Source organism: Mixophyes fleayi, chromosome 1, assembly GCF_038048845.1.
Source record: "Mixophyes fleayi isolate aMixFle1 chromosome 1, aMixFle1.hap1, whole genome shotgun sequence".
NCBI lineage: Eukaryota > Metazoa > Chordata > Amphibia > Anura > Limnodynastidae > Mixophyes > Mixophyes fleayi.
Window position 1 is genome coordinate 3,531,334 of NC_134402.1, and position 14,847 is coordinate 3,546,180.

A 14,847-nucleotide genomic window follows, 5' to 3' on the forward strand; every position below is an offset into this window, starting at 1 on the left:
GTACCTAGTGAGGAGGTTGGGTCACTAGTGCAGTAGTTTTAGTACCTAGTGAGGAGGTTGGGTTACTAGTACAGTAGTTCCTGTACCTAGTGAGGAGGTTGGGTCACTAGTGCAGTAGTTTTAGTACCTAGTGAGGAGGTTGGGTCACTAGTACAGTAGTTTTAGTACCTAGTGAGGAGGTTATGTTACTAGTACAGTAGTTTTAGTACCTAGTGAGGAGGTTGGGTCACTAGTGCAGTAGTTTTAGTACCTAGTGAGAAGGTTGGGTCACTAGTACAGTAGTTCCTGTACCTAGTGAGGAGGTTGGGTCACTAGTGCAGGCACAAGAACAGTCAGTTTTAATATGCTGGTGTAATATGTTGGGCACAGGCAGTTAGCATCATCATTTTTTATAAGGCTGATGACAGTCAGTATAATAAATCATTCAAACAACAACCGCACATAGTAACAGAATGACGGAGACAGTGTAGACATGAGACAAATGGTAGAAAGGGCTCCGATTGTGAGTTATAATGTTTGCAGAAAGAGCAATCCTAGCCACTGTGTGATAGAATGATAAGGTGACATCCACCACATGGCTCCACCATACACAGATTTACCATCTTGCAATCTGTGTACATGCATATGGCAACAGTGCAGTTCCTTTTTCTTTTATTTTCTTTTTCTGGTTTTTGTCAGCGATCTGTTTTTGCCAGTAGAGGTAATGTAGAATATGTTGGGTAGAGGAACATGGGAGAACGGCAAAACTACATCTTTAGGGTGATTTCTCCCACAATGTCTATGATAGCATCAACTTCTGGACACCAACATTTTCACAGGTCATACTTGTACGTGTATAACCATTGTATGTATTTTGAGTTGTAGAAGTAATAAGAAATCGTCAGCGGCTTCTCTCACCTGTCCACATTTTTTCCTGTAGGTTTTTTTTAAAGTTCTTTTTGAAATGCAACCAAAACTGCTTGAAGAATGCAGGGAACCCGCGGGACATGAGGAGGTTTCAGGTGAGCTGACAGACAATCTGCCAGGTACATGCATGATGGGAGGTCAGCCATTCTGTTTGTGGTCTGTTCCACCATATTCAGGTAGATCCTGAATGGAATTTACACATTTATACAAGAGCAGGGTCAAGTGAATGGACATTAGGCCTATGAGATGATCCATAATAAAACTTTGTAGTTCCATATTTATGTAGAGTCAGAGAATGACATGAGGCCTCCTGTCTTCATGGATAATTGGGGAGCTTTGTTTACGTTCAGACCAGGGAATACACTTTTTATTCCGTTCCTACATGAAAAGCTTTTGATAAATGTTTACAATCTTGTTCTGCTTGGTGATATCACATTATCATATGGTATTTATGGTAAGGAGATGAATGCATTTAAGATTTATAGGAAAAAAACTTGGGATGGAGAATATTGTGGGCTTAATACCTGCACCGTGAATTAGGGCCCAGCGGGATTACTCTAACCTCTTTTTATGGGTGTGGGGTTTTTAGAAATGTAATTGGAGAAGGGGCTCAAACCAGTTTTGGGTCTAAGGCACCGTGGGGTATTAATAAGGCTCTGCTCTGAACGGTACATGCAAGAGTATAATTAGACATTTGTGGGCCCCAAGGATAGAAAAATCAAACATGGGGCCAATCTGTGGGTCCCATAGAATCTGCACCCCCTCTTACTGTGGAGACTCTCACTTTACATGGCTTATTACAGAGTGTGGAGATGTCTGTAAACTATAAGGAGATACATTCTGACACTAGGACCTGGTCTGTATTATGTGTTTGGTCATCTCTTGTTCCACTGAACAGTAAAATAATAAAACTATGTACCAAGGACCTCACAAGAGCACACATAGCAGGCGTATTGTTGTAGGTGAAGTGCTATTGCTGCTGAGCAGTGCTCTTGGGGTTAAGTCCCCAGGTTCTGTGTGATGGATCTAACGAGGAGCTTCAGCTATTTTCTCACAGCGGGGCTCGTTTGCTCATTAGGGGGCTCCTTAAAGAGCTGATAATTATGACATTCTAACGTGATTAGCATCCCACTTCATTTACATTCCTTAATGTAGGAAACACATCCTGCCTGCTCCTATCACACACTAAGTTTCACCTTTTCTGTGCATATAGGTACACGCAGCCTTGTGTGTACATATGTGATTCTGCAACATTCATGTATACTTAGCTCTGTACATACAGGTACACTCAGGAGTGTACATCATACTTGCCAACCTTTGAATAGTGAATTCTGGGAGATCCCGGGCAGGGGGCATGGATGGAGGGTGGGAGGGGGTGGGGCGTGATCAATCACAGTATTTTGGCCCCACCCCCGTGACAAAAATTATGCGATTCACTGCAAATCGCATTATTTTGGTGAGTAAATTGCAGTATATGGGATACTTGCCTACTCTCCCGGGAGTCCGATAATATATTATATTATATATTACAGATAATATATTATCATTTATGTATAAATAATCTCTAATACATTTTTCTGATAAATAAATGGGGATTGGAACCTTAATAAATGTGTACTATTTACAAGCGTAAGTGTGAATGTAAATGTGTGTGTTATTAATCCATGCGATTGTGTCATAACATGATGTGTACTAACTGCAATCGCACGGTAAAACAATATTAATTAATTTGGTTTACCAATTATCCTATTATCCAATCCTATACATCATGGTATGCTCACTACTGTACATAGAGGTATATTCAGAACTGTACATTGAGGTATACTCAGCACTGTACATACAGGTATAATTAGCAGTGTACATACAGGTATTATGATTCTCATTACATATACTACTACAATAGACATTGATAATTATAAAACCCTGTTTATTTATTAAATATGCACCTTCTTAGGCTTTTGTTGCTACTGTGTATTATATTAACTTCTGTTATTGCATTGTCACAGGTAGTAGTTTCCACAACTGTCAATGTGGACGGTCATGTGCTCGCTGTGTCTGATAATATGTTTGTTCATAATAACTCCAAACATGGACGTCGTGCTCGAAGACTGGACCCTACAGAAGGTATGTCTGCATATAAGTGTCCATAGTATGTCCTCTGACCTCCACAGAAGGTGTGTCTGTATATAAGTGTCCATAGTATGATCTCTAACCTCTACAGAAGGTGTGTCTGTATATAAGTGTCCATAGTATGACCTCTAACCTCCACAGAAAGTGTGTCTGTATATAAGTGTCCATAGTATGACCTCTGACCTCCACAGAAGGTGTGTCTGCATATAAGTGTCCATAGTATGACCTCTGACCTCCACAGAAGGTGTGTCTGCATATAAGTGTCCATAGTATGACCTCTAACCTTCGCAGAAGGTGTGTCTGTATATAAGTGTCCATAGTATGACCTCTGACCTCCACAGAAGGTGTGTCTGCATATAAGTGTCCATAGTATGACCTCTGACCTCTACAGAAGGTGTGTCTGCATATAAGTGTCCATAGTATGACCTCTGACCTCCACAGAAGGTGTGTCTGTATATAAGTGTCCATAGTATGTCCTCTGACCTCCACAGAAGGTGTGTCTGTATATAAGTGTCCATAGTATGTCATCTGACCTCTACAGAAGGTGTGTCTGTATATAAGTGTCCATAGTATGTCCTCTGACCTCCACAGAAGGTGTGTCTGTTTATAAGTGTCCATAGTATGACCTCTGACCTCTACAGAAGGTGTGTCTGTATATAAGTGTCCATAGTATGACCTCTGACCTCCACAGAAGGTGTGTTTGTATATAAGTGTCCATAGTATGACCTCTGACCTCCACAGAAGGTGTGTCTGTATATAAGGTGTCCATAGTATGACCTCTAACCTCTACAGGTCTGTCTGTCTGTCTATAAGTGTCCATAGTATATCATCTGACCTCTACAGAAGGTGTATCTGTATATAAGTGTCCATAGTATGACCTCTAACCTCCGCAGAAGGTGTGTCTGCATATAAGTGTCCATAGTATGTCATCTGACCTCCACAGAAGGTGTGTCTGTATATAAGTGTCCATAGTATGACCTCTAACCTCCGCAGAAGGTGTGTCTGCATATAAGTGTCCATAGTATGACCTCTAACCTCTACAGAAGGTGTGTTTGTATATAAGTGTCCATAGTATGATCTCTAACCTCTACAGAAGGTGTGTTTGTATATAAGTGTCCATAGTATATCATCTGACCTCTACAGAAGGTGTGTCTGTATATAAGTGTCCATAGTATGACCTCTAACCTCCGCAGAAGGTGTGTCTGCATATAAGTGTCCATAGTATGACCTCTAACCTCCGCAGAAGGTGTGTCTGCATATAAGTGTCCATAGTATATCATCTGACCTCTACAGAAGGTGTATCTGTATATAAGTGTCCATAGTATGACCTCTGACCTCTACATCCTCTGGCCTCTGAAGAAAGTGTGTCTATGTATTTATGTGTTAGACTGGCTGTCCATGTTGTCATTTAAGAAGATATTGAAACTTGTGAGTCTCTATCATCCCTTTTATCAAATCATGACACATTTCTGTCTTTATTCAGTCATACCTTTGCGATATTTTAGGACAATATGTCAGGTCTCAGTAGTGGTGAAAACAAAGTACATCTGAAATTACAATGCAGGGCCAGTTCATAACAGTTGGGGATGAGGATCATAAGGATGAGACAGTAATTCTATGATGCTATTGTCATCCTCAGAGGAACTATGTAGATGAACATTTATTCTTATCCCATACTCAAAGATGGAAAAATTAGTATAAATATCTATTACCAAGCCATAAGGCTACATCTGGCACAGGCAAAAGGAACAAAGTGTTCCCACACCAATAAGTATCTTGTAGAAAAGAAGAAGCAATGCTAGTGCAAGTGATAATGAAGCACACGTAAGAAGACTTATACTCATCCTCATCCAACTTATTTAATATTAGCACAGTGTAATAGGAGACAAACATTTGTCAGTTGTGCACTATGCAAAGCAATCAGTGTTTGCAGTTTCTGGTTACAAAGCCTCATAAAAATAAATTACATTAAATAACCTATTTTAAGGAATTACTTGTGAAATTGTTTGAGTCAACAATGGTGAAGAGGAAACAGTAATACAACTAGATGCAGCTGAGAAATAGCAGGCATATTAAGTGTAAAAACAATTGCAGCCCCGTGAACACATTTGAGAAGCACAGCTATTCCATCATGACAACCCCAAAACCCTGTGAAGCATATGTATATACTATACAACCGTACATAGCTGATTCATCAAGCTACGTATCTGCCTATTTTGAGCGTCTTATACGCAAAATCACTATGCGCATGGGCAGACCCAGCAGAAACGTCCATGAACGCACTCCTGTTCCTTGCATTTGTGAGAGCAATGGATACCTACTACAGCTTACGATTTCAGGGATTGAACTGGGTGTGGAAGGATCGTTTTGTCGTAGTCATTGTTCAGTAAGGGTGTGCCAAACTCAAGTGCACGCAGCCCCATCCAAATCAAGTCCTGGGCATGTCAAAATGACTTGTTTTTCTGGCGTATCTCTTGCTCCAGCTAAAGGGCTAGTCTAAGTCCTGATCAGTAGTGATGACAGTCGGGTATAAATGCTAGAACATGTGTTTGCAATCACAAGCAACTATATAAATGTATTTTATGCTCAGTAGACATTAAAAACATTCTAATAAATGTATTTTGTATTTCATGAAGAAGAAAAAAATAACAAAAAAACACTTTATTTTTCCCCCACTGTTTTAACATTAATTGTTATCTGGTAACAATAATAACAGACTTTTTAAAATTGTCCTGTGCTTTCTTTGGCGAATTTATAATCCACATAGGTATTGGGCGCTGCCTGCTGCATCTACTGTAGTAGAGCACAGCAGACCTGCCCCTGATTTCAAGAGCACACGTGTCTTTAGATCCACGCCTTGCTGAATTCTGTTGGAGGCAAAGACTACATAAGTGCGTATAATACTAAACGCGGGTTGCGCTCAGAAGACGGGACTTGATGAATCAGGCCCTATGTGTGGTCACTATTATATCAGTTATTTGTTCTGACAACAAGAATGATTTTGAGTGATCATGGAACAGCAATAAACTGTTATCAGCAGAGTCACTGAGTGTCTGCCAAAAATCCTTCCACCTAAGACAGCTTCGTCTTCATTGATCAGAAACCTTCTCTGCTTCTATTACAGTATATGTCCATTCTTACTCTCATACCTTAAATTTATCAAAATAATAATTTCAAGTTGTTTGAGTTTTACTTCCTTCCATCCCAGCCCTGCGTATAATACAAGTTATGTTGAGGTTTTGTGCGTTGAATGATGTGTAGGTTTGTCCTTTATTGAGATACTGGCTGTAAGGTATAATTATTCTATACCGTTCTGATTCTCGGTATAACGTTCTGCATGACATTCTCTCCCACATCTGCATGAAGCAGCCACTCCTTGCATCAAGGCTATCAGTCCGAGTGAAGGCTGGACCACAGGAGGAGCTACAGTCATCCTAATAGGAGATCACTTTTTTGATGGGCTACAGGTCGTGTTTGGCACAATGTTGGTGTGGAGTGAGGTAAGTCAGAGAAAGCTTTGTACCGTGAGCGGTCCTTTAGGCTTTCACCAAGCACTTTATATGCAGCATGTTAACTGTAGCTCAATGCACCTTAAAGTGCCAAATATAATACAGGATATTACCCAGGTAATGGTGCAAAAGAAGTTGTTGTAACCAATGGCAACCAATCAAACACTAGCTGTTATTCTGCTAGTACAAATGAAAGCAAACATTGGATTGGTGTCTCTGGGTAACAGCATCTTTTCTTCATGCACCAAAAATAGTCCCCTTGTATCTTCTCAAGTACCCGGAGCTCACAGTAACATGCCCTCTATACTGATACCCCCTATATCTTGCTTCAGTGATAGGTGCCAGACAGCCCACTGATTACATGGGGTCCTTGTGGCTAAAAGGCAAGGGTTGTGGACACTGCGGGGCATGGCAATCCCACACCACATTCCTGGGGCCCAATGCCATGTTCTGCACTTATCTTTGAAGGGACTCAGAGATTACTATAAGGCTATGATTATGCATATAATGACCTATGTTTGTCACTTTGATTATATGAATAAAATAGATTAAATTATTTATCATTATTCACCTTGAGTTTTCCCCAGCCTCTCTCACTATCTGTCTGACACTTTCAGTGCCCACTGCAATTAGGCAGTTTTATTTTACCCCCTACAATGTTAAGGACAATGCGTAACAATAAATGCTGAGGACATGAGTAGATTGGGCAAATTGCATTTACACGAAGTGTAAGTGATCCTTGGATGTGCAGAGGTCCAGCTGCATGCAGCATTGACCCTGGTTTCCATATATGCTGTTGGTGCTCAGTTGGTCTTCAGAGAATTTAGTTGTCTCCATCTGGATGGTAGATTTGCATTTAGTAGAGTGTCAGCTTTTTGTGCCATCTGAATGTCAATTTCTCTTCTCCGCAGTTAATTACCCCCCATGCCATTCGAGTGCAGACACCACCAAGACACATCCCTGGCGTGGTGGAAGTCACGCTGTCCTACAAATCCAAGCACTTCTGTAAAGGAGCCCCAGGTCGATTTGTCTACACAGGTGAGAAGGCTTCTGTGATATGACAACCTGTGCTGTATTACTGCACCATTACATATTCAGGATGCTGTCCAAAGCCATCTACAGCGGCTAGGCTTGCTGTACCCACATCACAATTATTACTGTAATTTGGTCGCTTAGTTTTGTGACATTATCCTTTAATAAGGTTTTTAGTGTAGCTGCTTTGGAGGCCTTTGTGATTCATCTCACCCTAAGCTGATGGATGGGTCTGTGTGATGGTGATGTGGGGCTCTGCAAATGCGGTCTGTTCTGATCACGTCTATGGAGAGCCTGAAAGGATTATGAATTGTAGGTCCAGATCTCAGCCTCCTGTCATGGCAAAGCCTTTAGAAGCCGAAGACTTAATGTGTCCGGGAGTGTTATGAAATGTGTAAAAAAACAGCTGCTTAGAGGAAATTAATTGTCCTGCTTGGAAAACATCCTACATAGAATCTACTCCAAGTAAGACTTCATTACTGGATACCACCGACCAAAATCTGGGGCCATCACCAGGCCAGAAACAGCTGCTCACACAGTCAGTCGTCTCAGCCCATAAAATAGTTCTTGTTCTCTCATCCGGGATCAGTAGCCAGCTAGACCCAAACTGAGCAAAAATCCTCATGAGCTCTATTATTATAGCAACATATGGTTTAAATTATTACTGAATATTTGTCTTCTGACAATATGTTTTACTGAGCAGCTGATAGAAGATAAATAATGGTCATTAATCCATGACTGAGAAGACAGGGAAGAGGAGTGTATTCCGGATAAATATTTTGGACATGCTTCTCTAACCTGGCCCGAGGCAATGAGGTCCGATGGTCAGGATACCTGGATTGTATATCTATCCCCATTGGACATTCAATTATGGTAGAACCCATGTGACTACTTTGTGTCCCATCAACATCGGGTGCCCAAGACTCAAAGGAAACTGAGTCCTTTTGAGCCCCCCAGTCTTTCTGATTGATTTATTTAAGCAGTCTTTGGATATAACAGTGACAGAAGATAAAGGGAATATATATTGGTAACTGTCGGTTGGCATGTGGGTAGAAATTTTCAATATTGCTTTGGGAAACTTAGTGATGGAGAAGAGTTGTCTAAGGGGGACAGGACTTTTCACAATATTATACATGGGCAACTGCTATTTCTAATTCCTATCTCGCCATAGACGTGTTGGATAGACCCCGTGGCAGCAGGCAAGGATCTTTGGGCATCCAACATTTATTAATGTGTAGATCATTGCATTTCGGGTCCCTCACATATTGGAGTAATACCATCAGGGACATAGGTGCTTGTCGCAATCTCTTCTTTGGAGCCAGAATATGATCATCCATCACGTGATCTCTAGTACATGTGGTACTTGTCCTGGACAATGCGCAGCCGCTAAGCTGCTGAAGATTTAGACGTGTTCTGCCTAATGACCCACGGGATTAATACAGTTGGAAAAAGCATAACAATTATGGAAAAAAGCCACAAAATTCAATACAAATGTAGTATTTGTTTTTTTTAAAAAAAAAATGTAATATGGATCTATAAATAATTTAGGTTTAACACATTTCATGGAGATCCTCACACCAATAATGAGGCTTTGCTTTTGTCTGAGTTTAAATGTTGTTTTGCAACAGTAAGGCAGCAAAATCAGGAAAATCCAAGTTTTAAAAATGATCTTACTAACTGGGGGGTTGAATTTGCAAAATAATGAGTGGAAATCTCCTTGAAAAGACTGTCACTGTGTCATAGGGTAACAGCAGCAAGATGTGCAGCCTCCAGCTTTATATCAGAGGTTTGTGTTCAGCAACCACTTCTTACCTGGTGATATCAGATCCCTGAGATTGTATTGCTTCAGACATGGGATAATGAGCTGCGTTAGGTCCTTGTGCTTACTGTTTACTGATATGCTGATACCTAAGTGTCACTCCAGCCAGTTCCTGATTACACTGCTGCACTCAGCAGATGGGAAGGGTTAATGGATCTGTGCTGAGATCTAAGTGTCACTCCAGCTGGTACCTGATTACACTGCTGCAATGGGCAGACAGGAAAGGTTAATGGCTCTGTGCTGAGATCAAAGTGTCACTCCAGCCAGTTTCTGAGTATACTGATGTCCCTGGGAAGGGTTAATGGCTCTGTGCTGAGATCTAAGTGTCACTCCAGCCAGTTCCTGATTACACTACTGTACCCGGCAGGTGGGAAGGGTTAATCGATCTGTGCTGAGATCTAAGTGTCACTCCAGCCAGTTCCTGAGTATACTGCTGTATCTAGGAAGGGTTAATGGCTCTGTGCTAAGATCGAAGTGTCACTCCAGCCAGTTCCTGAGTATACTGCTGTACCTGGGAAGGGTTAATGGCTCTGTGCTGAGATCTAAATGTCACTCCAGCCAGTTCCTGAGTATACTGCTCTACCTGGGAATGGTTAATGACTCTGAGCTGAGAGGTGCATCATCTTTTCTCACAAGTCTCCTCATATTAGTGTGTGGGGAGATGCAGAGTCTTACAAATTACAGAAGAGAGAAGCCAAGCTTGTTGTGGGGAAGGTCGGGGGGGGGGGGGGGGGTGGTTGCTCAGCGACATATGTTTAGGCTAAATCAGATCATCTATCTTCATCCTGGGGTGGGATGAGATGACAATATAGGGAGGTGGTGTTGGGAGTGTAGGTCAGAGGTCTTTATAAACCTCTATCCTCCTCCCTCTAAGATCTCATCATACCATTACTCATGGATTGCTGAGAAGGAAAAGGCTTATTGATCATGTGCTGGGAAAAGATATCACAAACTAATGGTATCAGAGGGAGGGAGGAGGTGAGGAAGTCAGCGGTAATCATCTATACAAGTGTATGTGGACAAGACCTTTGTCTGTTCTGGCATCTGGTGGGTTAATGACAGAGACCCGGAGGGGGCAGGAATTATGTGTCTCTTATCGGTGCTATACCTTAGTATGCGGCTCCACATCTCCCTGTGTGGGGGGTGAAAACAGGACAGATCACTAAAACCACTTCTATTCCTTTCACTGTACCACAAACGTAATAAACTGAGGAAATCCAGACAACATGGTCTGCTATTGTCTCCTAAGGCCCAAAGTTGTGAAGTCTCCATAGCTTAGTTCATAAACAGAAACAAGGATTCAGAAACTCCAACTTGACAACATTTCTACAGCTTAACCCTCAGCGCCTCGAAATATAACAAATCAGGTGATAGAAGAGATGTGTTAAGTTAATGGTCACCAACGCTTGTATAATTCTACATTTAGAGATACTTTGTCGCTGGATGGATACACATAAATACTCTGAAGGCATACATTAATGTCCCATATGTTTAATCTCATTTACCTGTGGGGGACATTTCTACCACACTGGCTCTGTGCAATACGTCACCTCCTTTTATGTTCTTGCACCTGATAAACATACATTTTCCTGGTATTTTTGGAGTAATCATGTCTTAGTGTTGTCTACCTGTATGCTCAGGTCTATACATTGTCTACCTCTGTTCCTCGTCTCTAAAAAATTTTCTCCTTGTTCCTCTTGTCTAAGCGCTGAATACCTGTGTTTTTAATGGCTAAGTTCTTTTTACCTGTTTTCCTCATGTTTAAGCCATGTCTAACTGTGTTTCTCATGTCTAAGCTTTGTCTACCCGCGTTTCTCATTTCTAAGCTCTGTCTACCTGCGTTCCTCATGTCTAAGCTCTGTCTACCTGCGTTCCTCATGTCTAAGCTCTGTCTACCTGCGTTCCTCATGTCTAAGCTCTGTCTACCTGCGTTCCTCATGTCTAAGCTCTGTCTACCTGCGTTCCTCATGTCTAAGCTCTGTCTACCTGCGTTCCTCATCTCTAAACCCTCTTCTTCATGTCTAAATGTTATCTGTGATCCCATGTCTAAGCATATTCTACTTGAGCTCTTCATCTCTTCATCAAGTGTTGTCTACCTTTGTTCCTCATGTCGAAGTTATATTTCCTCATGTCTAACACTGCTAATCTATGTTCCTGTGTTCCTCATGTCTAAGCACTGTCTACCTCTGTTCCTCATGTCTAATAGTTGTCTATATCTGTTCTTCATGTCTAAGTTCTTTTTATTGTTGTTTGTCATGTTTAAGTGCTTTGTTCTTCATATCTTAGTGCTGTCTATCTGTGTTCTTCATGCCTAAGACTGCCATGCTTCATACATTATTGAGGTATGACCCCAAATCTTGTCCTAACCAATGTCCACTCTGTTCCCAGCTTTAAATGAACCTACAATAGACTACGGGTTTCAGAGACTGCAGAAAGTGGTTCCCAGGCACCCAGGAGACCCTGAGAGATTACCCAAGGTAAGACAACCTTCGTCCTGACTAGAGAAGTATGGTCATAGTCCTAAATACTGTAGCTGCAGAGGATATGACTGGTATACTACAGAGGATATAACTGGTATACGGCCTCCCTGATTCAGAAGCTCAAACTAGGATCTGCTGATAAGAAAATCATGGTCAAAGCAGTAATACTGTATTGTACTGTCATATAATGCCTGGTCATGTCCAGTAATACATCCTCTCTCTGTCTGCTGCCATTGCAGCAATTTCTATCTTCTCAACTTCATTCATTCCTGCAGGAGCGAATCCTTGTGCCTGACAGTCGCCCCGTTCCTACTCCCGTCATATTCTTGTCTTCTCCTCCATCCCTGTCTTCATAGTACACTTCCAGGTGTAGTCTTCCCTCCCACAAAGCTCACACTTGCTGACCTGTAAACTGACAGTAATGTGTACAGACTAGAGCAGCTTCCATACGGATATGAGGGGGTTTTATCAGGAATGACAGGCTAAAGCAGATGCCAAATTGAAGCCATTCATCAAAATGTGACAGGGCAGAACCTGCTAACAACACAAATGGTTATGTTCATTGGTGTGTCTTTCTCAGCCGAGGTGGAGGAGAGTTTGTAGGGGGAGTTGGATATCTGATTCAGCAGACTCCTCACCACAGTTCAGTAGGAGAGTTTAGTCACTGTGCACATTTGGGATTCTTACCAATAAGACTCACTTGTCATCACAATTTTTTGCCATCATAATGATTTTACGAATGGCACTTACATTGATTTGATCATTTTTAAAATAATCATCAGTACAATAGATGTTTATCACAGTTCCACAGACCAAGAATATATAGAGATTTGTAGGCCCAGATTGTACTTTTTTTTGCCTCTCTTGTCCACGTTCTCTATCTTGTGTCCTCTTCCTCGTTACAGCTCCATGGTTGCTCTCCCACACCTTCTCATCTATGAATTCATGGTTATTGATTCTTATTTTATGTTTTTAAGAGAATTTTTTCCACCCAAAATATTTGACCACCCTAAGCCAAGGTCATAGTGGTCATTCCACAATTCTTGGTCTGCAAATATGATCTGATGCATTCATGGAATAGTGTCTTAATAGACATGGTGAAGACTGCATATCCGAATCTAACAACCTTCTGTATGAACTTTATTCCACGTACAGTGTGTTAGTGTTCTACAGGACGGTCTATCCCTGGGAATGTTCTAGTGCTTTGATTGTCCACAGTCTATCTATCCCTGTTCTATTCTAATTTAATGTTCTTATCCAATGCTTCTGTAATCCAGTCTGTGAGGACCCCAACAGCTCATGTTTTGCGGACTTTAGTCTTATATAAGTGATTTATCTCTATGTGACTTTGTCGGTAATTATTCAACCTTGTGTCAAAGACAGAATTCCTCAAATTATTAAATATAACGGTGTTGGCGGTACTTGAGGGCTGGCGTTGAGAAATGTGTAGCATAATATATGTATATATATATATATATATATATATATATATATACACACACACACACACACACACACACACACACACACAATGCTCTCTCATTCAAGAGGACAGAGATCAGTATCTGTAATCGTCAGTTAACATCCAGGACAGAGGGGGTTAAAAGGGTCTGAGCTGGTGGGAGATATCTGCAGGAGACCAGGCTGATGAGAAGTGAATGGAGAGTCACAGAAAACAAAGCTCAGACAGGTCCCTTAACAATGATAAATGCTCTGTGCTCCATGTAACGGTGACAGGACCACTGCCCTCCAGCTCAGGGGAGACCGGCTAAGAGCTCTGCCAGCATTTAACCCTCTCTCCTGGCTCCTCGTACATCGCTCCAGTGGTCCTCCCAGGATTAACCCATTGGTGTATGAAGAAATATTGGCGGCTTGTAGGAGGACGAGCCAAGAACTTCCTAATATGATGCTCCAACTATCTGCATGAAGGAAGCCAATATTCAGGATTGTATTTCCATTGCACCATCAGTGTAGAAAGAGGTTCTCCCTCTAGGATGGGGGCATTTCTGGGAAATGTATCTAATTTACGTCCATAGGGTCAAGAAAGACTTTTATTTTCATTGTAAGACTGAACTGGGAGCTCCCGTTCTTCTGGATCAACACAGGGAGTCCACATAAGGACACGGTGACCTTGATGGAATTTTGTCCCTTTTCAACCATTCTAATTATGTAACTATGGGGTAATTAATCACATGGCGGCAATAAGTACAATATTTTACTGAGGTAAAAAGAAAATCACTAATTGCCCGGATTTATGGAACAATAGAGTTCAGGCAGCTGAGTTATACTTGGCCGTTCCGCCTACACTAGGCTCGAGCGCCAAGAGTTTATGTACAACCTCCCCGCCAAATCTCTGTGGTCATGTAGCGGAACTGACCGTCCAGATTTGTGTTGTCAGTTCCTCTAATGTTAAATAAAGCTTAAAAACAGATTAAATTTAGTTAAAACAATAATTTTTTTTAATGCATATAAGCATTAAAAATACTTTACTGGAAGAAAAAAGATTTATTTTAATGCTTCTGTTGAGTCATCGCCACCATGAGATGTCATGAACAGGCTGGTCGCTTTGTTTTTACATAGGCTTACCTTTCTTGTATTAGGCAATGCAATAATGAGCGCTGTACAGAGAACTCATTCACATCAGTTCCTGCTCCATTGGGGCTTACAGTCTAAATTCCCTGACATACACAGACAAATAGAGAGAGAGAAAGAGATTAGGGTCAATTTTGATAGCAGCCAAGTAACATACCAGTATGTTTTTGGAGTGTGGGAGGAAACCGGAGCACCCGGAGGAAACCCACGCAAATACGCGGAGAACATACAAACTCCACACAGATAAGGTCATGGTCGGGAATTGAACTCATGACCCCAGTGCTGTGAGGCAGAAGTGCTGACCACTAAGCCACCATGCTGCCCAATATAAATACTGATTAGTCTTAGCTTGTGCACAATGTAAAAACATTAGACTGAG

At 41.4% G+C, this 14,847-nt stretch overlaps 1 protein-coding gene across 5 annotated transcripts in view; it reads left to right on the forward strand.

The window, feature by feature from the left end:
- Window positions 1-14,847, forward strand: part of LOC142098140 (transcription factor COE3-like) — a 119,331-nt gene that overhangs the window by 89,833 nt on the left and 14,651 nt on the right. For 3 of the 5 annotated variants that reach the window (XM_075180712.1, XM_075180972.1, XM_075180902.1), the window contains 5 exons: window positions 920-1,001; window positions 2,913-3,030; window positions 6,403-6,536; window positions 7,457-7,583; window positions 11,785-11,873. In XM_075180712.1, coding sequence (XP_075036813.1) covers window positions 920-1,001; window positions 2,913-3,030; window positions 6,403-6,536; window positions 7,457-7,583; window positions 11,785-11,873 — 550 coding nt within the window. The remainder of the gene's footprint in view (window positions 1-919; window positions 1,002-2,912; window positions 3,031-6,402; window positions 6,537-7,456; window positions 7,584-11,784; window positions 11,874-14,847) is intronic. The other 2 variants (XM_075180806.1, XM_075181054.1) reach the window with 1 other exon arrangement.